The 25,296-nt window shown below is 35.1% G+C and overlaps 2 protein-coding genes and 1 non-coding gene across 4 annotated transcripts; 1 reads left to right on the forward strand and 2 right to left on the reverse strand.

The window, feature by feature from the left end:
* Positions 1-550: 550 nt before the first annotated feature.
* Positions 551-3,009, forward strand: LOC104095047 (mitotic spindle checkpoint protein MAD2). 2 transcript variants are annotated; one of them, XM_009601099.4, is made up of 7 exons: positions 551-750; positions 1,189-1,287; positions 1,835-1,965; positions 2,051-2,171; positions 2,444-2,547; positions 2,639-2,760; positions 2,841-3,009. In XM_009601099.4, the coding sequence occupies exons 2-7, from the start codon at positions 1,199-1,201 to the stop codon at positions 2,895-2,897; spliced, it is 624 nt and encodes a 207-aa protein (XP_009599394.1). In that variant the 5' UTR covers positions 551-750; positions 1,189-1,198; the 3' UTR covers positions 2,898-3,009. The 2 variants fall into 2 exon arrangements, with proteins under 2 accessions (XP_009599394.1, XP_009599395.1); XM_009601100.4 differs by lacking the exon at positions 551-750 and adding an exon at positions 1,001-1,104.
* A 2,586-nt stretch (positions 3,010-5,595) lies between these two features.
* Positions 5,596-5,667, reverse strand: TRNAW-CCA (transfer RNA tryptophan (anticodon CCA)). Its single transcript has one exon. It is a non-coding gene; the product is annotated as a tRNA-Trp (tRNA).
* An 839-nt stretch (positions 5,668-6,506) lies between these two features.
* On the reverse strand, positions 6,507-15,227 carry LOC104095049 (trihelix transcription factor GT-4). Its single transcript, XM_009601102.4, has 5 exons — positions 14,594-15,227; positions 13,664-13,702; positions 8,326-8,454; positions 7,688-7,912; positions 6,507-6,957 (listed from the first exon to the last, which is right to left on the reverse strand). The coding sequence occupies exons 1-5, from the start codon at positions 15,138-15,140 to the stop codon at positions 6,755-6,757; spliced, it is 1,143 nt and encodes a 380-aa protein (XP_009599397.1). The 5' UTR covers positions 15,141-15,227; the 3' UTR covers positions 6,507-6,754.
* Positions 15,228-25,296: the final 10,069 nt, after the last annotated feature.

Below are 25,296 nucleotides of genomic sequence, written 5' to 3' on the forward strand. Positions count from 1 at the left end.
CAACTCATCTACAACTTTTGCTACTATATAGTTTCCACCCAATGCCGCCATTTTGAATCTTCTTGATTTTCTTTCTTTAATTATATTATTATAGGTGGCTTATCAATGGGTAGGTGCTTGGAATTGGGTTCTAGAAAGATCTCAATTCATCACAATTTAGACGACCTAGTCCAAATGGTTTTATAGTTTATATTTTTATAATAGATAGTTATAAGTAACAGTCCATAAAAAATAAGATTAGTAACTTAAACAAAAGGGCAAACTATCTACTAGAACAAATAAATACACTAGCAGTCGATTTGGTTTTGATTTTGGCTTAAGCCAATAACTAAATTAAATTCACCTAGAATGTTAACACTATGAGGAAACAAATGAGCACATTGTGTCGACATTGGTACATATTGACTGACCCAAAAAAAAACAAAAATGTATGTCTTCCTTGACAATTTCATTTTATGGCAGATTGTATAGGATTTCAATTTATTAGAGGACCACCTAGCTCTGGCCTCTTTCTTCTGCCATTGCCCTTTTTTGGACAACACCAAATTTTACGAGCTCCTTTATAATTGCTACTCTTTTACTCTGGTCTACTTATTGGCCATTGATAAATATATGGTACTCCTCACCTCATGACCCTAAGAGACAAAATATACAGTTTTCATAAATAGACAAATCCATCTCGTGAGCACTTACAATAATACCATTATATTAGGTGAATTTCTACTAATCAATCCCCTTTGTAATCTAGTGGTAAGTAGTCTAATTTTAATTCATAGCTGGTAATCTTGAGAAGAGCCTATATGTATGTAATCTTGCTCATCCTCCTCCCCAACCCCACCAAATATATATATATATATATATATATATATATATATATATATATATATATATATATATATATATATATATATATATATATATGGTCAAGTTACAAGTGGATCTTATTGGGCCTAATTTTGCGATAGCCCAACTAATTGGCCCAAATAATTTTCCACTCCTATTTGTAGCGGTTAGTGTACAGTGGAAAATTTTAAAAGGAAAAAGAAAAAACATAAAGGAGCACTTGGACCGTCTTATTCGTCAATTTCCAAGAACTAGCCGTTGGTACTTCTCAATTTTCAATAAAACCCTAAATCCATTACTCTCACAACTCACCTAGAATTCAAATCTTAACCTTTTTTACTTCAGATTTTGAATAATGGCATCAAGAACAGCCACCAAGGACATAATCACGCTTCGCGGATCAGCAGCAATTGTCGGTGAATTTTTTGGCTATGCAGCAAATAGGTAAGATTTAAGAAACCCCATTTCGTCAAATCTTTGTCTATGTCTTTTTTCAGTTAATTAGAGACTTGCACGTTGTTAGTTTAAGTATATAAGTGCGAGAATTTAGATAAATTTTAACTATAGAAAACCCTTAATTTGCCTTGAAAAATTAATTATCAACCTGCATTTGAATGAAAATTGGCTTGAATAGAGTGCATCGGATATAGTATTCATATGGCAGAACCCAATTAGTTGATTGATTGAAAATGCTTCGTGTTCTTCATTTAGGTGTCTTTTTTCTTTTTCCGGAATGCTGATATCTTTGGGGGTTTTGATTTGGGGATGGGGGTTTAATAATCTTTAGTTTTAGAAAACCCTTAGTCTGACTTAAAAGATAAATTATTTACTTGCTTTGGAAATTTAAAATGGATAGAGACAATTAATATGATGGATCCTAACTCGTTTTTCATTGGGCATTGTTGATTGATTGGTGTTTTTTTATTTATGATTTTGTTGGAATGTTGATTTTGTTTTTTTTTTTCCTTTGGACGGGGGGTTGTTTTTATAGCATTTTGTACAATAGAGGAGTATATCCTGAAGAAAGTTTTGCGAAGGTGAAGAAATATGGTCTGCAGATGTTACTTACTCAAGATGAAGGTGTCAAGACCTTCATTTCCAATTTGACTGCCCAACTCTCTGGTAAGTTATAGAATTTTGTCAAAGTTGTGGATTGGTATTTAGGGGTAGGGAAGTGATTCTTTTCTCTATGATTGTGTTCATGTAGAGTGGTTGGAAGCTGGAAAGCTACAAAGGATGGTTCTTGTAATCATGAGCAAGGCCTCTGGTGAGGTACTAGAGAGGTGGAATTTCAGTGTCGAAACCGACAGCGAGGTTGTTGAGAAAGGGTACGTTGATCTCATTTTCTGATCTCTGGTAAATTTTGTGGACTGGTAAAAGTGTATGTTGGAGGCTTCAATGGCGGTAGAAATATAGAGAGCTTCTAATGTTTTTTTTTTGTTTGAATTTTGTCTTATATAATATTGGACTTATATGAACTTAAATGGAGTGATACGGACAATGAAGATTCATATAGTCGACCCCAACTAGTTTGGAATTAAGACGTAGTTGGAGAAAGTGCATGTTGGATCCTTCATTAATTAACTTTTATTTGGATCAGTGTTTCAAGGGAGAAAAGTGACAAAGAAATAATGAGGGAAATTCAAGCAATTATGAGGCAAATTATTTCAAGCGTCACTTTTTTGCCTTGCCTTGAGGAACCATGTAAGCATCATTTGTGCTTAGAAATACAATGTCAATGTTTCTTTGGAACTTTCTGGATGACACAATCCTTGTTTCATTGTGTTTGCCATAGGTGTGTTTGATGTGTTAGCATACACTGATACAGATGTTGCAGTTCCATTCACTTGGATTGAGAGTGATCCTAAACTGATTGCAAATCCACATATGGTTAAACTGCATTCATTTGACACCAAGGTATAGGAGCAATCTGCTGCTTGATTTTGAAGCCTTGGATATTTTGGAACCCTAATTTGATTTTTGTTTTCTCTATGCAGATTCACAAGGTTGACACTTTGGTTTCATATAAAAATGATGAATGGGATGAGGCTTAAACCGTCCTCCTTTTTCTTTAATGAGTTGATGCTGTGAATCATTGATTCACATTTTATATGTTAGATTGTGTAAATCTTGAAGTTGTATCCAAGATCAATTTCTTTGTGTGAACTTGTTTTGTCTTGAAACATCTTTGATGCTAAAGTTCTGAGATTAACAGGGAAAACCAACACCGAGCTCCTCATCTATAAGGCATAGGGCCGTGCATAATTTGGTAAATACCGAATTACCGTACCGAAACTGAAAATTGAAAATTTTGGTATTCGATATTTTGGTATTCAGTATGGTATTTGGTTTAAGTTTTAAAAAAAATTGGTATTAGGTATGATATTTGGTATTTTAAAATGAAATACTGAAATACCGATTCCGTACCGAAATACATATTATATTACACAATACACATATAATTATATCATAAATATAAAAAAAACTAAAATTTACTTTTCTTTATTCTCTAAATTCATCAATTAATTCTAAGCAGCACAAGATCAAATTTATTCCTTTATGTTCAGTTTTCTCTCTCTGTTGCTGGTTTTCGATATTTTGGTATTCGGTATGATATTTGGTTTAAGTTTTAAAAAAAATTGGTATTAGGTATGGTATTTTAAAATGAAATATCGAAATACCGATAACGTACTGAAAATATATATTATATTACGATACACATTATTAATTATATCATAAATATAAAAAAACTAAAATTTTACTTTTCTTTATTCTCTAAATTCATCAATTAATTCTAAGCAAGATCAAATTTATTCCTTTATGTTCAGTTTTCTTTCTCTGTTGCTGGTTTTGGACAAAACTTTTGTCAACATACGTTCTTAGTTTTGTACTTTTGAGTACTTTAATTAAGAATATATTACACAATACACATATTATTAATTATATCATAAATATAAAAAAACTAAAATTTTACTTTTCTTTATTCTCTAAGTTCATCAATTAATTCTAAGCAAGTATAAGATCAAATTTATTCCTTTATGTTCGAACGGTTTTCTCTCTCTGTTGCTAGTTTTGGACAAAACTTTTGTCAACATACGTTCTTAGTTTTGTACTTTTGAGTACTTTAATTAAGAATATTACAATCTATGATTCAAATCGAATAAATAGAATTTACCGAACCGAATAAACCGAATCCAAAAGGAGAAAAACCGAACCATATCGAATTTAATTAGATACGGTATGTATAACATTTTAAGAAACTGAATACCGAAAATACCGCACCGAAATGTCTAAATAACGTACCATACCAATCGACGAACACCTCTAATAAGGCATGTGTTTTTTTCCTCTCTAGTCTCTCGAAAAGAGGAGCGCATTTTAAGGAGTAAATTTCGTGTGTGGTCATTCATTACCCAAAAGTTAATTTTCTTTCTTTTGTTACACAAAAATTATTTTATGCTCTAAAAACTTAATATTAAACACAAAATCTTTGAATATTTTAAAAGTTTTTGATTAAACACAAATCCGTTTTTATTATTTAAGATAAATATTTTTTGTCACTTTTATATTTTAAAATATGTTCGTGTATGAATAGTGTCATGGGAAAATTAAAGTACGGATATATTATAAAAATATAATAGAATAATATAAAATAAAAATACTTAGGTAAAAATATGTATGTAGCATATACTATAGAAGGTATTTACATAAGTGAGAGGATTTATAATATAAGAGCATATTAGATTTTTCAGGTGAAAGTTTTATAAAATCTCGTCAAAGTGATTTTTGGGTAATGGACACAAAGTTGAATGTTGATTTATTTTTTTCATAGGATGCTCTGATATTGTGGCTTCCCGTTATCTCTTTAATACACATTTAAAAGTACGTACTTTTTTTCAGTTCTTATTTGTGCCAGTCTGGGGTAGTGTTAAACATACGACTCTCTCTCAATTAATATTTTATTAAGTTGTATTTTTACAAAACAAAAGTATGAATCTGCAACTCTGTAAATTGGATATTGGGAAGTATAAACATCACAAAATAAAGGTGGCATGTCTCGCACTCACTCTTAATTATTTGTCCAGAGTGTGGATAGTAATCTCTATTTCTTGGTGTGAGTTATGATTCTGGTTAATTTGAGTTTATGGGTTAATTATTATTAGAATAATTGCATATTTCCGACAGATGTGCAGCTCAAAATTTGCAATTTGGGGTTGTTTTCTTAATTCAAAATATGCAAGGTTGACACTTCAACTTTTATGAAAATGTCCAATAAGGTTTTCAACCTTCTATTTTTATTATGGAATATCGACCATGGGATCTCGATAAGTACTATTTAAGTTGCATAAAGACGTTCTTGGTTTGGAAATTGAGGCAGTAGTACAATTTTTTATTGATCTCCTGTGAAAAGGATCACATAACTAAAATAACATTAACGACTTACAAAATCTAAACTTTTTGCAATTTTTGTGTTGCGTTATCATTTCTAGTGATAAGAAAAAAATAATTTTCTTTGACCAACTACAATTTTAATAAAAGAAAGGAATATTTAAAATGGACCATAATATTAATCTTTTTCCCTAACTGATGGTTCATTATTAACTTATTTCTAACCAATACTACTATAAGTAATTGAAAAACGCTTATTATCCAGATATTTCTTTCTCTCTTGCATGTCTAAAAGTTTTCTAATGATTAAAAAAAAAAAAAAAAAGGAAAAAGATGGATAGATCCGAATGATTTCGGGGAATTTGAACCCGACGTGAATCGAACACGCAACCTTCTGATCTGGAGTCAGACGCGCTACCATTGCGCCACGGATCCTCACATGTATTCTATTACACACTTATATTTATTCTTTTCTATTCACATTTGCTTTATTTTCTTTACTTGAATCATTTTTTCACAAAACTAACTCCCATTAAAAAGAGAAATTTTCTGACATATGATGTGGATGAAATACAGAGGGGGGAAAAGACAGAAAATAAGAGGATTAAGAAGTTTGCCATAATCTGTTGACTGATAATTTTGAATTTTACAAAATATAAAGAGACAGCACCACAATGAAATTTCTGGAGTTTGACATCAAGATTGGATGCTGATCACATTAAGAATCGTCTTTTATCTTTTGTCTGAGACCAGCAAACAAAGAACAAATAGACAATGACACTATTTTATAGTACTATTTAACTCTATACTTTATCAGGAGTGTATATTTAAATCTATAAGCAAAAATCAACCGTTTTATATTCTCTAATTTTCTTTATACAGAGAACGAGTATAAGAAAAAGAATCAAGTGTATTGCATGTATATCTGGAAAGAGTGGCATTGTTAAACTTAAACATTAATACATTAGAAGTATATTTTCGCCATGAATTTGATACTTAACATATAAAATATACTGTCCTTGTCAAGTACGTATAACTGACCGTTGAAGCACAACTATATACCAAACTTGGTATATTTTTGTCGAAAAGCATCTAGGATAGATTGTCTCACACCATTTTGTTTTCATTACACTTATTTTAGCATTTTAGATTTTGCTTTTCTACCCATAATGACTACTAAAACTCAACCCCTCCCCCCAACTATATATATATATATATATATATATATATATATGGTTGCGACTATTCTTTCGGATATCCAATGGGAGATGTAATGAAAATGAATTCCAGAACAAGATTTCACCATCCGGAACACTAATATGAACAAGGTTTCATGTTCATTGACTTGTACATTTAAATTGTTCAGTACTATATCACTATATCAGGTTACCACTGCACCATTTACACTTCCAGAACAGCATTATCAACACACTCTGATGGCACCGACATCATGTTACTTACAAAGATGGCAAATGCAGTCACCCCAACGAGCCGTGGATGGACAGGGTATCCCCTATTATCGTCAATTGACACCTCGGTAGACTGCACCAGGGCAAAGCTCATCCAACATATCTACATGCCGATACCCATTGTACTCTCTTAAACATGTCCAGCCTCTGTGGGACAAGAAGTCACGAAAATCATTCGCAGTGTAGAAAGTTTTATCCTCGGTGTGCACTGAGGAGTGATCTGCCTCCTCGTACATGCAAACTTTTATTGTCAGACCTGTAAGCAAGAATAAAATCAGGCTCTCTTTTTTTTCGTTTTTCTTTTGGCGGGAAAAGGGGCCACCTCATTGTGAAGCAATATCTAAATGCACTTGAGATTCGTAAACTGCTTAATCTACATTATGTAAGCGCTAACAGGGCAGATGAAGTAACTCTTACATAAATTTAGTGAGTTTAGACGGTATTATGCTGAATACCAAGGCCAACAGTTATATCTATCATACTTCTAAGCCTTAAGTATTTTGAGGAGACAATGGCCCTCTTTATCCCCTTTATCTTTTCGCGTCCAGTTCAACCTGCTTTTCAGGAGGTTGTAACAGACTTATAGATCAGGGAGCCCCTACCAAAGACAGAGTAGCTGATGAGGACAAGCCATCCACGCCTTGAGTATGTATAAAATATGTGTATGCATATTAAAGCATATATTCAGTCATACACACAATAAATCATAGAAACAGTTCACTATTGTTCTATGAAGCTATTTGGTGGCCAAGTCATTCATTACACATCACAATATTTACTCTACGTACACAACAACAATAGTAATAGGTCCCACCGACAAGGAGTAGAAATGAGGCACGGGCACAGGTATGGGTCCCTTGCCGGCTTGTCCTCTTGCCGTCCCTATCAATAGCATTTGTCTTATGTCTAGTCAACTTCCGAAATTGCCAGGTACAATATTAATGAAGGGCAATGCTAGTAATAAATTTGTAGTAGCATGATGTTACCTTCATCAACATGCAAGCTGTAGCTCCCTAGTGGCATATCCCTGTCAAGTGCTCGAACAATATTCTGTTCATCTTCTAACCAAAATGCACGCTCTGTCCTCAACCTAAAAGCAGATTTAATGGCTTGCTTGATGGCATCTGCAGTCCCATCGATACCAATTCTTTTTGTGTAATCACCCCACTTGACTGAAATGACCCTACCTTCAGCTGAGTTACTTTGCTCACCTGGAAAAGAATAGAATAATCAAAAAAGAGCTTGGGAATACAAAACCAACTTCTGAAAGTATAGGATTATCATCAAACGGTCACGATTGGAACTCTATGTTTCAAAAATATCAATTGAACAGTCATGGTACCACTTAACAAAAGCAAGCGGAAATGGTAGATGGTCAGTAGTCAGTACAAAAGTATTCAACATCAGGTCATGAACAGTAATACTCCGTCTGCTGCAAACCTGTACAATTGAAGAGAATGCAGGAATCCCACAAAAGGACAATTGGAGCATTGGATAATTGCACCTCTAAAATGGCATTTCAGTACCTAGTTTATTTGAAATTCTAAATTCAATCATTTATTTGGGAGGTGGAATGTTTTCTTCATTTTTGAAGCGGAAAAGGGATGTTTCCATGAAGACCAACCATTTCCAGGCGTCTCTCTCCAATTCCAAGGTGATCCACTTGCAGTGACCGCATCTGCAGCTGTTATAGCAAGAGGATGCCCATCATGATCCAGCTGGCGTTCTAAGTTAAGAGTTGGCCTCCCATTCTCTGTACATCAAGAATTTAAAAAGTTAATTCTGCTGCAGAGCTGCCATAATAAAGTGCAAATGAATAAATGAGCACGAAACAACAGGGTTTTTTTTTATTTTTGAAACGTATACAACGATTATGCATATGATATGTATATTATATGTATTATTTATACTTAATATACAAAACATATACCTTTGCCGGCTATAATTTTTTTGGGCGGCTAGAAAATGTAATTACCCCGAAAAAATTAAATGATAATAGACAGCGCACATCCTTCAAAAGAAATGAAATAGAAATATCCAGTAGATTCAGAGAATAAATAACGAAACAGCTCTTGTGATCACTGTCAATCCTAATTCCTACCGGGAAGTTCAAGACCAGGGGTAACCAAACTGGAGATTGACAGTTAAGGATTGGAGCTTATGATTCTGATAGATACACCATATTCATCCCACTCTTCTGATGATGCCATAAGTAAAACCTTTTTCTAGGTAGAGGATAGTTTTCTTTTGAAGACTCACTTTTATCCATGTAAAGGGAATTATTTCAGCTTTCGCACCTGGCTTCAAATTCAAAAGCGAAGAATTTTTTATCATCTTAGAAAAGGAATCAAGCAGGGGGTTATGTTTCATCGATTCATTTATGGGGTACCTATCGGTAGGGATACATGCAGATTTTTGCCAATTTAAGCATATTATGAAGAATCCACATAAAGTACCATACAAAAATAACACTCATTGCCAATAAGTTTCATGTTAACTCACTAAATAATACACTAACCTAAAAGTAATGGATAAAAATCTTAGAAAAAGAAGCTAGTCCACCAAAAGGCAGTGGTGAGTTACGTCAAAGTGATTGATTCAGGATTGGTAGGATAAAAGATTTTCATGATTCCTTTTTCTTTTTGGGGACAAAGAAAAGATTTTCATAATTCTGGTAAGCAGATACAAGGAGAGAATTCCTCATATATTGAAAAGCCCCACGGAATCCACTTCCAAAATCATAGGTTCTGCTAAAAGTTATAAAATCATGTAAACGGAACTTGAATAGAATTTGTCCAGTAAAGAGCATGTGATAAATAACATATCAAAGTAACTACTCCGTTATGACTTGTGTCATCTAAGATGATAATGCATATCAAAAGACAAATTAGTGGCAGCACATGTGCAACCTTTGATGCATTGCCCAATTATCCACTTCCAAAACCGTGGATAACAAATTACCAATCCATAACATTGTTGATGAGGGTGACTAACATTATTGACTGCAAAGAAATACGACGACTTTGATAATAGAGGAAAATGAGGAAGTATTTGAGCACCCAAGGGTGTGGCTTAGCGGTCGATGAATTTGAACGACTTTGATAATGGAGGACAATGAGGAAGTATTTGAGCACCCAAGGGTGTGGCTTAGCGGTCAATGAATTTGGTGAAAACCATGAAAGAAATGGGTTAAAATCTGAGCATAGACAAAAATTCCCATGCCTTGGTGCAACGAGTTACCCGATTCCTATACTGGCGGGAGGCAACGGGCAAGCTGGCCAGGACACTACTATTATAAAAAAAAAGGAGATTTTTTATGCTCATATATATCTGCTTATGGAGTTCACAAGTTGCAGAAAATCAAATGATGCTCCAAGGTGCAGAATGAAGTCACTTCCTATAGCCACTGTGCATCAGCTCGTGAGTTCCAACCCAGCAATCAAACAAGCAAATTTGGAACTATCGAGTGAAAACAAGAAACAATGGTGAATAGAATATCTTCCCAGGTATAGGGAATCCATATCTATATAATGCACTACCAACAAAAGTAGTTAGGAGGGGCAAAAAAGATTCTTATAGACAGCACGAAACTAAAAACAATAATTTTTGCATTAAATGTAAAAAACATGAGAAAGCTCCAAAACTCAATGTCTTGTACATATCTAGAACTAGAACTATATGGCTTTTTTTATAAGGTAAGATTATCTGGAATTATACGGCTTCAGATCATCTATTCACGAACAACTGAATTAACTCTCATCAGATTAAGCCAATTCAAGCAATAATACAACCTAAGTTGCTCGGACTCTTCACTTTCAGTGCCGCACTCGTGTCGACACGACGTGGGTGTGGGATCCGTGTCGGATCTGGTCAACCGATTTTGGGTACTTTGACCAAAATCAACGGAGAAATTTGGGATAGATACAATGATTTTTGAAAACAAATCAAAAGCTAGGGTGATATGGAAGAAAATGGAATACCTTGTATATATAAATTTCTACGTCAGTCCTTTTCCTTTTATCTCCTTCTAAAATTCTACTCTTGTTCAATATTTTCTCCTTCTCGGAATACCTTGTAAGTTTTCCACATGTCTCATAATTTAGACATATTTTTATAACTCTATTTTTAAATAATTGAATTATGTTTAGCCGAATTCCCGCACCCGTATCCGTACCTGGATCCATACCCCCGAATCTTTAAACTTAGATCATGAAGGATCTGACCTCTAGATCGGTGCCCGTATCGGACACCCGCACCCGAGAACGAGCAACTTAGAATACGATTATTTTAAAGAGACCACCCATTCTGACCAATGAATGACACAATACAATTGTGTAACGTATAAAGCGCCTGGTGCATTTGATCACTAGCACTTTATAGCCAAGCAAACAACACATGTGCATGGAGCATGAACATCCTGTACCTTACCATCAGCAACAGTGGATCTCTCATATAGTAAATTAAATGCATGATATAGAGTATGATGTAGAGTCCCACTTTTTGATATGTACACTTCCCGTGTTCAAGAAATTACCTAACTTGGACATGGATATTTTTCCTTACCTCTTTGACCATTGATTTAATATAACTCAATTCATAAATGTTATCTCCCTAATATCCATTTCAGAATAACAGCTATTGCATAAGAGCTCATTAGATGCTCTAGTCGGGATCAAGATAACATAGTTTTCGTGATATATATCATTTATACTTTTTAAAATAATAGTGGTGTCCAGGCCAGCTTGCGCGCACATCGACTATTTCACCACGTACTTGCTGCTACCTCCCACCGGCATAGGTACCGAGTAACTCTGCCATGGCTTAGACAGATAAGATAATAACCTAGTGTTTTTTTGCCTCCGCTGGGATTTGAACCTGAGACCTCATAGTTCTTCTCCCACTTCATTGACCATTACTACATCTTTGGTTGCATATCATTTATACTATCTATAAGGAGAGATTAGAGTGATTCCAACTTTATCTTACTTTTCCTAAAATAAACAATTCCACGAGAAAAGTAGGATCAGATTTCTCTATTTTATCCTAAATAAGCACCAAGGTGAACTGAGGTAAGGTTTAATACAATCAAACAAAATGTTGATTATGCTTATATAGTAACTACATGTAGGGCGTGTTTGGTATGAAGGAAAATATTTTCCTGGAAAATGAATGGTTTTATCACTTATTTTCCCTTGTTTGGTGGGTAAGTGAAAAACTTTCTCCGGAAAACATTTCTAGTGTTTGGTTGGAGAATAGAAAATACTTCTTAGGAAAATATATTTATGCTACTCTCCGCACCCCCTTCCCCCCAAATTCCCATGTTTTCTGTGCACTCTTCCACCCCTCCTCCCCCCCCCCAAAACCCCAAATACCCAATGTTTTCAGGACTCTATTTTCTTCAAGAATTTAATTATTCTTTTAAAAATTCACACAAGGAACTAATGTACTTTACTTTTTCACGCAAAAACAACGTTAAAATTTGTGCTCCTTAACTAAAAAGAAAATACTTTTTTTGGTTGAAAAAGAAAGTATTTTTTCTACAATATGGAAAGAAATTACCCATTCTACATCATGAAAAGAAAATACTCGTTTTGTTGAAATGAAAGAAAATATTTTTTACTACATCATTTTGTTGAAATGAAAGAAAATACTTTTTCTACATCATAAAAAGAAAGTACTTTTTTTTGTTGAAATGAAAGAAAAATACTTTTTTTACATCATGAAAAGAAAAAACTCATTTTGTTGAAATGAAATAGAAAGTACTCTATTTACAACATGAAAAGAAAGTACTCTTAATAATATTTCTATTTAGGGTGGGGTGGGGGCTGGGAGTGTGGTGTGGTGGGGGTGGAGGCAGGGGCGGACCTAGAGCATTGACTATGGGTTCCCGGGAACCCAGTATCTTTTGCGTAGACACTGTATTTATATTAAGAAATTCACTAAATATTTGTAAATATCTAACTGTGAACTCAGATATTATTGCATATTAATTTGAAATTACGGTAGGAACCCATAAGTCTCAAATCCTGGATCCGCCTCTGGGTGGAGGGTAGGGATGGATGGGGTATGGGTGGGGTGGGTGGGGATGGGAAATAGGGTAGGGAAGGTTGAAAAAGAGTTTTGAAAAATATTTTCCCTTCTTGATAGGAATTGGAGGAAAATATTTTCCAAAAACATTTAAGCCAACCAAACATGGGAAAATTGGAAAATATTTTTTGGAAAATGTTTTCCTTCATGCCAAACACACCCATAGTTTTAACATTTTTATACTTCTAGCTTTTTCTTTGAGCCAAACATCAAAAGTAATGTCCTTCAACACCTTTACTTGAAATCTCCCCAAGGCTATTATTTTAATTATCATAAAAATGTAGCATGTCTATAACAAAACTTGCTCCTAGCTAATAACATTTTAAGTTAGTTAGCAAGAAATAGCAGAGTTTGGGGAATCAGAGCCCCATAACTACTGGTTTTGAATTTAAAAACTACTTCTTGTAAGTCATAACAAGATTGCATACCCCATATACATCTACTTTCTGAGCTCCTTAATTCTTCTTGAATTAAAATTACCTCTTTTGATGCATAACTCACAGCTCCTATTCTCACATAGTGGCTCCAGTACTATATAGCAAAGTCCATTTTCATTCACACTCCATTTCTTAACAAACCAGAGCATTTAATGTATTAGGTGATGTTTAAGTATAGCCCTTCATGCATATCTCAATTACTCCAGCTATAATATCACATACAAAACATTGCCAACTTATAGAATCGATCTACAGAAGCAGGGGAGTAAGATGAACACTCATCCAAAAGTTCTGGAATCTTGTATCAGAAATCGACAAAGACCAACGATGGATGGACATAAATATCCACTGTCGGGAAGCCAGAGGTCATAAGTCAGCAAAATTGTCTGGTCACTAGTAAAGACGAGGAACATGCTAAAACCATCTTAATTAACATACCTTCGACAGGTCCAAATGTTATACTGGTATCGTCAAGACCTGCAATATCTAGAAGTCAACAGACCACGAAAAGAAATAGAGACAAATCATTTTAAGAATGTATCAGGGTTATTTACACCCCAAAAGGAAAAAATGCACTAAAAGAACAAAAAGCCATCAGTAGGAAAAGTAGATCCTAATGAAACAAGAACAATAACAGCAGTACATGCTGAAGAAAAAACTGCATGGTATAAGTAGAGCCAGTCAAAGGTACCATGTTCAGAGGATTCAAGAAACTAATTCATTTTCTTCTAACAAGGAGAAAAGCATAGTTCCATATCAATAAGGACAAGGATTAGAGGTTCAACATAGCCCCACCTAGCCGCCACTAGATTCGCCAAAACAAAATTTTACACAAAACATATCAAACATTTTCTGCTAAAATTTTGCTACTGACTAAAACAACCTTTTTTTTTGTACCAAAAGCAACTGCACTAGCTCAATTAAATTGAACATTCAGAAACTCAGCATAAAAAACAATAGCCAATGTAACTCATCTGAACAATCAAAGTAACACCAAAACCTTGGAAATCAGTCACCCCGTCGCATATCACTGAAACAAAACAAGACCAGCATATCCAGATTGAAGACATTTCTTTCATATATAGTAGTTCCCTCACCTTCTAAAGCATAGAGATCACCATTTAAAGGACAGAATTAAAAAAGCAATCAAACTCAATCAAATATCAGCACATATAATGGTTTCAAGAATTCAAACTTCTATCTTCTAAAATTCCACAAAGCTTTGATAGATAAAAACAACAACTAAGCCTCAATAAAACATAAGGCGTTGGCTATATGACTCCTCAATTATCCATTCTGCTAAGTTTGGACCATTTCATTCCAACACTAGATAAAAACATTTGAAAATAAAGAACTAATAGGGCATACCCTTCTGAGAAAACTGCATAAAGGTATCGACTTTAAGCGTAGGGTTCTTATAATTTTTGTTTCTGGCCTTGAGAATCTCCTCAATCTCCTTATGATAAGACATCTTAGCAGACCCATTTGGTTCTTGATTGTGTTTAGCCTTTTTGAACTCCTTTAACAAGTTCCTCCATTTATCAGTACACATGGTAGGGGACCTATCAAACCCCTTTTCCCTCATCTTCAAGGAGATCTGGTCCCACAAGTGCTTGTTCGATTTTGAAGTGTTGAAGAGTGAGTCGAGTTCTCTGCGGAGGCTAATGAGCGCTCGTGTCTCTTCTTGAACCCATGTTTCTGCTCGCTTCTTGGGTGCTAATTTTACGTTGTTGTTGTTGTCCTCGCCACCGCTGCTGGTGGTGTCACCACCACTGATTCCGGGAAGGAGAATTTGCTGGGGTTGTTGAAGATGGGCATTAGGGGCGGCCACTTCGATGATCATGTGGTTACTGTGTTGATCCATTGATTCTTGCTCCTCGTACAAGTTGATAGATGTTGGAAGTTTATCAGACATGTAAGATAGAAATAGGTAATACTTGCTTGGACTTTGGCCTTCGGCCTTTGCAGTGACACTGACTCTGAAAGAAAGAGGCAAAAGGACCTCTCGAGTCTCAAATAAAAAGGTTCTTTTCCTATTATTTTTAGATTAGTAGCTTTACTTTTAAAAAATTATAACTTTATTTAAATTTTATATCAATAATTTTGAACTGAAAATTAAAGCGCGGAGGTCTTAAGTTCGACTCTCAACAAGACCATTCTATTTTTCTCTATTTCAATATTTTATTGTTACAGTAGGTTGTATCCTTTATATACACCTGAGTTGTATTCATTGTGCAAACGAATATAGTTGATATATGTTGTATTCGTTGTGCTGAATTGTACTCATTGTGCGAACGAATATAGTTGATATAGGTTGTATTCGTTGTGCGAACGAATGCAGTTGACACAAGTTGTATTTGTTATGCATTTGAATACAAATGATACAAACTAGTAACAATTGGACAGCAATGGTAATTAGGCAAACTTAATTAGTCTCTAACTTCAGTGCTTTAGAAAATTTATTCAAACAAATGATTAGGGACTGATTACGAGATGTGGGGGCAAATTTGAAATATTAAAAGTTGAGGATTAAAAATTAAATATCAATAAAAACTTCAAACCCCATATGATCTCCTCCTCCTCCTGCTCGAGTTTCTTCTTCTTCTTCAAATTTTGTAGATGATTCCAACTATGTTTAGATCAAATTTTGAGGTTATACCATTGTTTAACCAACTTTGAAGTTTTGAGATGAGTTTGAAATTTTGAACATGATTTTTATCTTGTTTTGAAGTGGTATTGTTTGAGATTGTCGGGAATAATATTTGGATGTTAAATACAAAATTTGAAATCATTTGGAATTGATTTGAATTGGATTTGGATCAAAACATTTACTGAAAATTTTCAAACATCTATATCTTGAGAGATGTTTAAACATCTATCAAGTTGTTTGAAACATCCCCGGAGCAAGGGTGGATTTAAGGGGGCGAGAGCGAGTCCACTCGAACCCCCTTCGTCGAAAAATTACATTGTATATATAAAGCAAAATTTATTTTACGTCTCTATGTATTATACTTTGATTTTCTTGACTCAACCTCTATATATTTACCTTTTCTTTTTTGATCCCCATTAGCAGAAATCTTGGCTCCACCACTGCCTGTGAGTTGTTTATACATATCTAACAATATCTTAAACATCTCAAGATGTTTCAAACATCTTCTTCGTTGAGCATCTTCTTTTTCGTTTATTATCATCATCATCTTCTTCTTCTTCTTCCCTACTTCCTTTTTTTCCTAGTATTTTTGAAGTGTGAGAGAAAGAGAGAAAGAATAGTGATCATTTTGTGATGCCAGGTTCTGCACAAACAATCCAAGAAGACGTTTAAACATCTCTTTGAATGTATCAAACGTCTCAGACGTTTCAAACATCTGTGAAATATCTCTTCTAATGTTAATCTGTTTAGTGAAGTGTATATCAATAGAAATTGTAGAAAACCTTGTTTTGTGTTAGAGAACACCAAGTCACTAGATATTGGAATAAACTGGTTCCAAGTTGAGCAAAATAGATATTAAAAATTCATACAGCCGTTCACGACTAATTTGATTCAGGAATAATAGTAGCAATTATTGTCAACATACCATAATTATTCTCTTCTATCCGAACTTTAGATCAATTATACTTTACAAGTAGGGGTGGAGTTAACAAGTAACATCATACCAATGTTTTGTACAAAAAAAAAGAAATGAAAAATCTGCATATTGTATGGATTCTTGAATTCTCACTTTTACGAAATAATCACTTCTTCCCTTATACTACTTTTAGCCAAAGGTAGATTACATATTTATTTTATTACTTGTCGCGACCAATCAGGCCAAAAGAAATGAAATAAGAATTTTATTTCGTTTAGTTAGTAGCTTGCAATACCTCATTTTTCTTTTTTCATGTGAGCAAATGAAGCACTTTTACTTACTACGAGAGACCACGCTAACGTTATTTATGGTTTGGGGGTAACGCTTGGAACTTTAAGAAATGACGTAAAATCACTGTCATTTTTCGTTCCCTCAAAACTTTAAACTCGGTAACAAATGAAAAGGGAGTAAACAGAGAATCACAAGAAGCTCCTTGTGATTTGAGACATGGCTTGATCATTAGAAAAGTTCTTATTATAGCTACTATGATTGTCAATATCATTTCGTTTCGGTAATCGGGCGGAATTCTAGTTTTATGGCCCTAAAACGCCAAAAAACGAGAAACGGTCATGACGAGACGGTGACTATTGTTCCTTTGGTCATTTTTGATGATTCGGCAAAATTTTAGGCGGTTCGGGTCCGGTAGCCCGGATGCATGCAGATGGCGTGGACTATAGCACATGAAAATCTGAAAATCGGACGGAATTCTAGTTTTACGGTCCTAAAACGCTAAAAAACGAGGCCATGTCCATGTCCATAAGACTAACATATTGTCACATTCACAGAGCCGGCTCAAAGGCTTGACAAGTAAGGCATATGCCTTAGGCCCCCGATTTCAAAGGGCCCCAGTTTTAAAAGGAATATGTTACGCGTTAATTTTTTCTTAAAAATGTTTAAGCTTTTTATATTAAAAATTTATCATTGTGAAGTTGATTTGACTATTGAGGGATAAATAAATCCTCTTGGGTAAAGTAAATATATCTTTATAATTTTCTTAATTTTGATGTAACCTTTATTTTGCATTTTTACATTCCAACCACTAAAACCTATAAGTATTATTTTAAGAAATTGAGATTGCTAAATGGTGAGAATTTGAAGGAAAAAAATATATTGTATTAACCTTTGATGATCCTTAAAGCACAATAGTACCACTAATATTGATGACTTAGACTTATATGTTGAGTTAGAGTTAAGGGAAATAGTACAAATAGAAGATAATACTTTAATCAATACGCTTAATTATATCAAAAGACTTGATTCTTTTTTAAATGCATAACAGTTGCCGCAACGAAAAAAAGTTTTTTAAAATAAAAATATATAAGATCAACAATGTCTCAAGAGTGATTAAATGTCACGACCCAAAAATCCAGCGCTACCGTTAGGCAAGCCAACTATAAATCAACATGCCAATGGTATCCAAAATGCATTTCGAAACAATTACAGAAATAAGGAGTAGAAATCTTTCATTTTTATAAAAAAAATATAGATGTTATTATTTTAAATGTTCGAATAAGGCCAAAATATAAACTAGGAAATGATAACGGAATACAATTAAGAGCAAAAATCTAAATCTCCAAAACCTGGTGTCACAAGTACATGAGCATCTACTAGAATATACAATACTACTATAACAACTGTCTAGAATAGAAATTAGACAGAATACCATAAATGGATAAGACGGAGACTCCGTGTGCTGCGGATCATAACATAAAGAGCAGCTCACCACAAAGTCTCCGCAGCAACTACGCTTACACGCCCAGATAACCACCAAATGTATTTGTCTCAGTACTTGCACAATTAGTGCAGAAGTATAGTATGAGTATGTAAATCAATGTGTACCCAATAATTATCCAGCCTAACCCCGAAAAAATAGTGACGAGGGGTCGACATCGACACTTAGTAGTGGTCCAATAAATCAAGTACAGTAAAAGTAGGCAAGTATGAAGCATGACAAGTAAAATAATAAAAATAGATATATGTACATAACACGATCCTCAACTAGAGAGTAGACACATGTCCTCAATAATCGGATACTACCTCGAATGGACTCATAGGTACACCGACTCTACCAAGGTGAACGACCCGATCCCATAAGAGTAATAGCACGATATCCTGTCGTGGCTTACAACCAGATCCCATAATACTAGTGTACAATGCCGAGGTTGTACGACCCAATCCATAGATGCATCTCATAATACTGTCGAGGCGAACGACCCGTTCCCATAATGGTACTGCTGAGGCGTTCAGTCTGATCCCATAGGAATAGTAAAACTTGACGGGTCACTGGACCCACTCACGAATATATGTGTGAGTTATGAAATTGAGGAGACTTTCGAAAAAATTCGTACAACACGGGAGAAATCTGTAAAAGGAAGTATAATTTCTACGACAAATCGAGTAGCTCGTCAAGTATCTAAATAGCAAGTCCAATACCTTGCTCAAGTCTAGTCTCCAGCTAAAGTATAAATTAAAGTATTTAAACAAGCAGAAATAACTTAAATAATACAATTTAAAGCATGGCAAAAGTCTAAGTCTACCTAGACATAATTAGGAATTCTAGCATACGCGCGGACACTCGTCACCTCATACGTGCATAGCTCCAATAACATGTAGCACATATAACACTTACAGGGTAAATTCTCCCTCACAAGATTAGACAAAAGACTTACCTTGCTTTGAAATTTGATAATCGGCTCCAACGCCTCCCTAATACCTCCAACCAATGCCAAATAACCCAAAATTAGTCAAAAAATGCGTAAACCAATCAAAATTTACTCAAGGACTCGTAATTTAACAATTAGAAACAAATTCCCAATTCCACATGAAAAATTAACAAAGTCAACCCCTGGGCCCACATGCCCGAATTTTGAATATTCTAGAAGCTAAATGTTACCCATAGCACCACAAACTCAAATATATAATTTATTCTCAATTCTATGTCCAATTTCGTGGTCAAAACTCAAAAATATCATGTCTAGGTTTTCTTTCAAAATTCCACAATTTATACTGATTTACATGTTAAAATTCATATATAATCTATGTATTTAACTCACAACAAGTGAGAATCACTTACCTCATGATAGATGATGAAAATGCCCTTTCAAAATCGCCTCAAAATTGACTCCAATGGAAGAAATGAGATACAAATGAGCCAAGTCCCAATTTGAAATCTTATACACTGCCGAGTTGTCCTTCTTCACGATTGCGAAAGTTTTCTCACGATAGCGAAGGCCAAATCAGCCTTGCCCAGAACTTTTTATTTGCGAACACGAGGTCCTCTCCAACAACCTGCCAAACCTACGCGAACACGAGCTCAGCTCCGTGAATGCAATAACTAATCTTCCAGCCTCAGCAATTTCCTCTTGCGCGATCGCAACATCCCTTTCGCATTCGCATAGAACAACTCTCCCAAAACCAGGACAACCTCACTAAACCATTGCGTGCCCGACTCCTCCCACGTGAACGTGTAGAACAACCTAACCACCCACTGCGATCACGACACCCTTTACGCGATCGCGAAGAACAAAGTCTTCACCAACTCCAAGAACCCTTCGTGATTGCGATGCCTCCTACGTGATCGCGAAGCACACGCTTGATACCAGAAACCAGCAACAGCCAAACAAAGAGAATTGATCTGAAACTACCCCGAAGCATACCCGAGGCCCTCGGGACCCCGTCTAATCATATCAACAAGTCCCCATGCGTTATACAAACTTATACAACAAGTCCCCATGCCTACGAATAACATCAAAACCAAGAATAGACAACCAAAAATCCTTTCTTAACTTTCAAGCCTTCAAACTTCGCTGAATGCGTCCGAATCACACTTAAACACTCTGGATCACGACCAAACTTCACCTATTAGTTTCAATCAACTAAGTGAACCTATCCAAGGTCCCGGAACACCTCCCTAAGCCCTATAACACCACAATCCACTCTAAGTCAAACTTAGCAAATTCTAAGCCTTCAAAATACAAATTTTCGATATTAAGCGCTGAAATGCTCCCGGACCATCCGATACTCAACCGGAATATATGCCCAACTCCGAAATCACCTTAAGAACCTATTGGAACCTTCAAATCCCAATTTTGAGGTCGTTTACTCAAAAGTCAAACCTTGGTCAACTCTTTCAATTTAAAGCTTCAAAATTGAGAATTATTCTTCAAAATCAACTCTGAACTTCTCGAAAATCAAAACCAATTACACGTGCAAGTTATAATACATAAAGTGAAGCTACTCAAGATCTCGAACCGCTGCGGTAGGCTAGAGTTCAAAATGACCGGTCGAGTCATTACATTCTCCCCCCACTTAAACATATGTTCGTCCTCGAACGTGCCAAGAACTGTTCCAAAGTTGCAAAAATCACCGAATAACTCCTCGTGCACCTACCCGTGCCACCACAATTTGTATGAGCACATTAGCTCAACCCAAACTGAAGATCCTTCCTGCTACCTTAGCCTACAAGCCTTAGAACCAAATTCCAACATTTGAAAATTCCCATAAGGTCTGATTCTCGTATACATACATTGTAGCAATCTCTACAAGTTGTACCAATACATACATATACACCCAAGTTGTAACCACACGATGTACCACATCGCCCATATGCCCATAGTAATATCATCCAACCATATTAGCTACAAGTTCCGTACCCGGTACATGTAATATACCTCATGACACATAAAAATTATGTTCCAAATCTCATAACACTACAATAATGAAAGAGAGGTGCAGACTCTCATAACCACCCATCAAATCAACAAATCACGGGGTTCTTCCGTTCGACAAGAACCATTGCCGAATTTTGAACTGATTAGCGGTATTCTCCCTCCACACATATATTATACAAATCTGTTTATGCTGATTCTAGGTCCAAGCTGCTTGAGAAATAAGCCACATCAAACACTGTCTAAAATATCATACAACGCCATCCATGTGCCAACGAGCCACAACTCGAATATGACCAATGAGGAATGGAAAGCCACATACTAGAATTATCCAGCATGCGTAACAGATATAACAGCCAAACAAATGCTATGAGCCTATCTCACATATGGGAAAACACACACAAAATAAGTGTTGATACCCAATTTTTCTCTCATATTTTTAAAAATATATATATACTTTTAAAATAGCATATTTGCATCATCATTTAGTTTATAAACCTACACAAGCATGTTTTCATAATTTTCCATAATGTTTAGAGCTTTAAATTAATTTTCTTATATTTTTATTATATAAATATCTAGTATATATCCTTTAAATTATTTTGTAATGACTTAATTACCCAAAATTATTATTTGCATCCATAATACACGTTTCAAACATTTCTATTCGATTTTTTATAATTACATTAGCATTTTAAGCTATTTATCTAATTTTGCAATAATAGCCTATATTCTATAAATAATTGCGTTTATAATATTATTTATGCCGAAGTATCATTTTTATGTTTTTATAATATTGAGTTATTATTTTTAGTCATTTTATTGCACAAGTAGAATTTTATTATCTATTAGTTATTTTATAAATTATTTTTAAAATAATTGTTGTGTATTTAATAGTTTGCCTAAAACATGCCAATTTTCGGACCTAAAAATACCCAGACCTTAGCCCAATTACCCCAAACCTTAGCCCAATTAACCCAAGCCTAACACTAATAACCCACTAACCCCAACCCGGTCGGTACCCGCTTTACACGACCCGCCCCAGCTTTCTTTTAATCCTGGCCGTTGATCTCTCAAGATCAACGACCCACAATTAACCTCCCCCCCCAACTAACCTAACTCCTAACCCTAAGCCCCCATTAACCCTTTACCCGCCGCCTCTGTATCCTCCCATATCCCTTCTCCCTTCTTCAGAAACCCTAGCCGCCTCTCCCATCTTCTCCAAGTCCGAGTAAATCATGGACTCCCTCTGTGATTTACTTACCTTTTATGTGTTACCTCGTTATTGTCTGCAAGATTATGATGTTATATGGTACTTGACCCAATTTTGGCAAGTACCAGTACCCAAACGGGATTCCACCGCCTTCAATCTATGAGATTTAGAGGATATTTCGTCTATATGCACTCTATATGGTCCGATTCAGCGAGATCTTCGACTATCTATGCTTCCTTTCGAACTAGGGTTTGAATTTTTCCCTTGTTCCTTAATAATTCTTTACTGATACTTTTTCTTTTCCGTGTTTGATAATTCTTTTCCTTATTTCTATTTAATCTGCCATGTGTCCCTATTTTCTACTTTATTTTGCCCTAAATCTGACTCTAACTGATTTTTGGTATGATATTTTCCTTATTCTCTATTTAATCTTCTGCATTCCTTTATTTTTAGTATTATTTGTGTGATAATTTTTATTCCCTGTTGATTTACTGAACCCCTTTGTTCACGCCCTAAAAAACTGATTCTAATTGATTATAGTATATCTTTCCTTATTTGTGTTTGAATAATTTATTTTCCATGTTTACTTAGTTGATTTCTACATTATATAAACCCCTCTCATGAAACCCCTTAGGGGAGAGATTTCTGAACCCTAATTTCGGCTACTGTTTTTCACTACTCTCTCACTCACTCATTGTTACCCTAAAACACACTGAAATTATTGAATAACTTCCTCTGGTGCAAGCACTGCTCGAAGCTTATTTTCGAGGCTCTTGTGAACTCTGAAGCATCAGGGATTTTGGATTTTTGCTATTACACTCGGCACTCTTTTAATTCTGCTACCGGTTAGTGTTTAAACCCTCATAATGTTTGCTTTCTTCCCTTCTTTCTGCACATGTATCCGAATTTAGGTTCAACTATGATAGTGTTCAACTTGATGTCATTCTGTATTAATTGACGCATGAGAGTAGTGTACTGTTCATGTCATAACTCACTACGATTTGCACTCTGCAATTCCCTATCTCCTAAGATTAGTTCTGCACCCTGTAACATCTTTACATGTTAATTTTGAACTTCAATAATGTGGTTGTATATTATTTCTGCCTATTGTATTTAGATAATGCCCTAACTTTTACTTGAATGAACTTTTACTAAGTCTTGTGTATGTTGGAGTGCTTTTTGTAATACTGCCCAAAAATCTATTTTAAACTTGTGTCTTGCTACCCTGATTTTCTAAAGGCAAACTATCTATTTCAACTAACTAGGATCTTTATCCTAGGTTAACATGCTTTTTCAGTATGCCTTGGTTCACTTGCTACTTTCTCCTTTCTCCTTTCTGTGATGATCAATATATGTATACCTCCATTATGTCTAAGTATTGATATGGCCTTAGGCTGGACTTGACTTAATTTAGGCCCTTAAATGTCAACTAGTGCAATCTAGGTATGTTTGCAAACTTGTTTTCTTTTTCCTATGATGTTTGTCTATGTGATGCTTTGCTACTGAACTTTGCTGAATTTTGCTGGTCTACCTGACCAGTTATGTTGTATGATTACTCTGGGAATTTCTGTCCATTCTCTTTACTTGTTGCTTTGGTATTCTGAATTCATATTCTTAGCCAGATGGAAGCCAAGGCTACCTAGGTTCTCTGTTGGCCTCCATAGTGCGAGCACTGCTCAGGGTCCAATTGAGGCTCTTGTGAACTATGACGCACTAGGGGCTTGGCCTTAGTCACTCCTCTTAACCTCTAAACTATCCCTAATGCTCTACTTCCCTATCATGTACTGTATTCTATATCAGTTGCTCCAAGTGATGCAATATTTGGTGTTATAGCTCATTGAAAGGGGTATGAACTCCCCTATAAGCCTGTGATCGTGTGGTTCTTTGTTGAAGGTCTAAGTCTGCTATGCCAGAAGTTTTGAAGTCCCAGTAAGGCTAGGTATTTAGTTATTCTATTTAGGCCTGCTATAGTCCTATCTATTGCCATGTAATATTACTACTTTATTATTAATTTGGGTCTGTAATAATAATCTTTGTATAAACAATTGGGGTGTTAGTAAAAGAGGATGGGGTAGATTCTAATATTAACGTATGATGGGTAGAAAACATGTCTATAGCATTGAATGATACTTTGCCTTATGTTGGTCATTCTCTATGTACACTGTGGAAAGCATGCCATTAGGGAAACACACACACTTGCACTACTTGTTTATTAGTAAAGCCTGAACTCAAATGTCTCAATATCTTTGTAGCTATATGTTGATTAGAGAACTTGCCCGTAGGAAATATTATTGAATTTCCTGTTAATTTGCATTACTAGAGATCATGCCTATAGGACTCTAATCATATCATTTGTTATGGTATTGCATATTTCACCTAGAGAAATCTGCCTATAAGGTCTAACAATAAAATCAGACTCCTCAATTGTTAATCGTTAGAAATCCTGTCTATAGGACGCAACTGCTCGCCTTAATAACTGGTAATGACGCCCTTCAAACACTGTTCATCACTCACTTAGGCCATTATCAAGTGTACGAGTAACTCTGAATTTCCACTCCCTCTATC

This window comes from Nicotiana tomentosiformis, chromosome 12 (genome assembly GCF_000390325.3).
Source record: "Nicotiana tomentosiformis chromosome 12, ASM39032v3, whole genome shotgun sequence".
Classification (NCBI taxonomy): Eukaryota; Viridiplantae; Streptophyta; class Magnoliopsida; order Solanales; family Solanaceae; genus Nicotiana; species Nicotiana tomentosiformis.

Bases quoted from the DNA above. Each gene is read 5' to 3' on its own strand.
- LOC104095047 (XM_009601099.4), top strand. From the start codon at position 1,199: ATGGCATCAAGAACAGCCACCAAGGACATAATCACGCTTCGCGGATCA. The intron at 1,966-2,050 runs GTAAGTTATAGA...GTGTTCATGTAG, and splicing joins TTTGACTGCCCAACTCTCTG to AGTGGTTGGAAGCTGGAAAG. The intron at 2,172-2,443 runs GTACGTTGATCT...TATTTGGATCAG, and splicing joins AGCGAGGTTGTTGAGAAAGG to TGTTTCAAGGGAGAAAAGTG.
- LOC104095049 (XM_009601102.4), bottom strand. From the start codon at position 15,140: ATGTCTGATAAACTTCCAACATCTATCAACTTGTACGAGGAGCAAGAA. The intron at 13,703-14,593 runs GTATGCCCTATT...TAGATATTGCAG, and splicing joins TATGCAGTTTTCTCAGAAGG to GTCTTGACGATACCAGTATA. The intron at 6,958-7,687 runs GTAACATCATGC...TCTTGCTTACAG, and splicing joins CAGCTTGCATGTTGATGAAG to GTCTGACAATAAAAGTTTGC.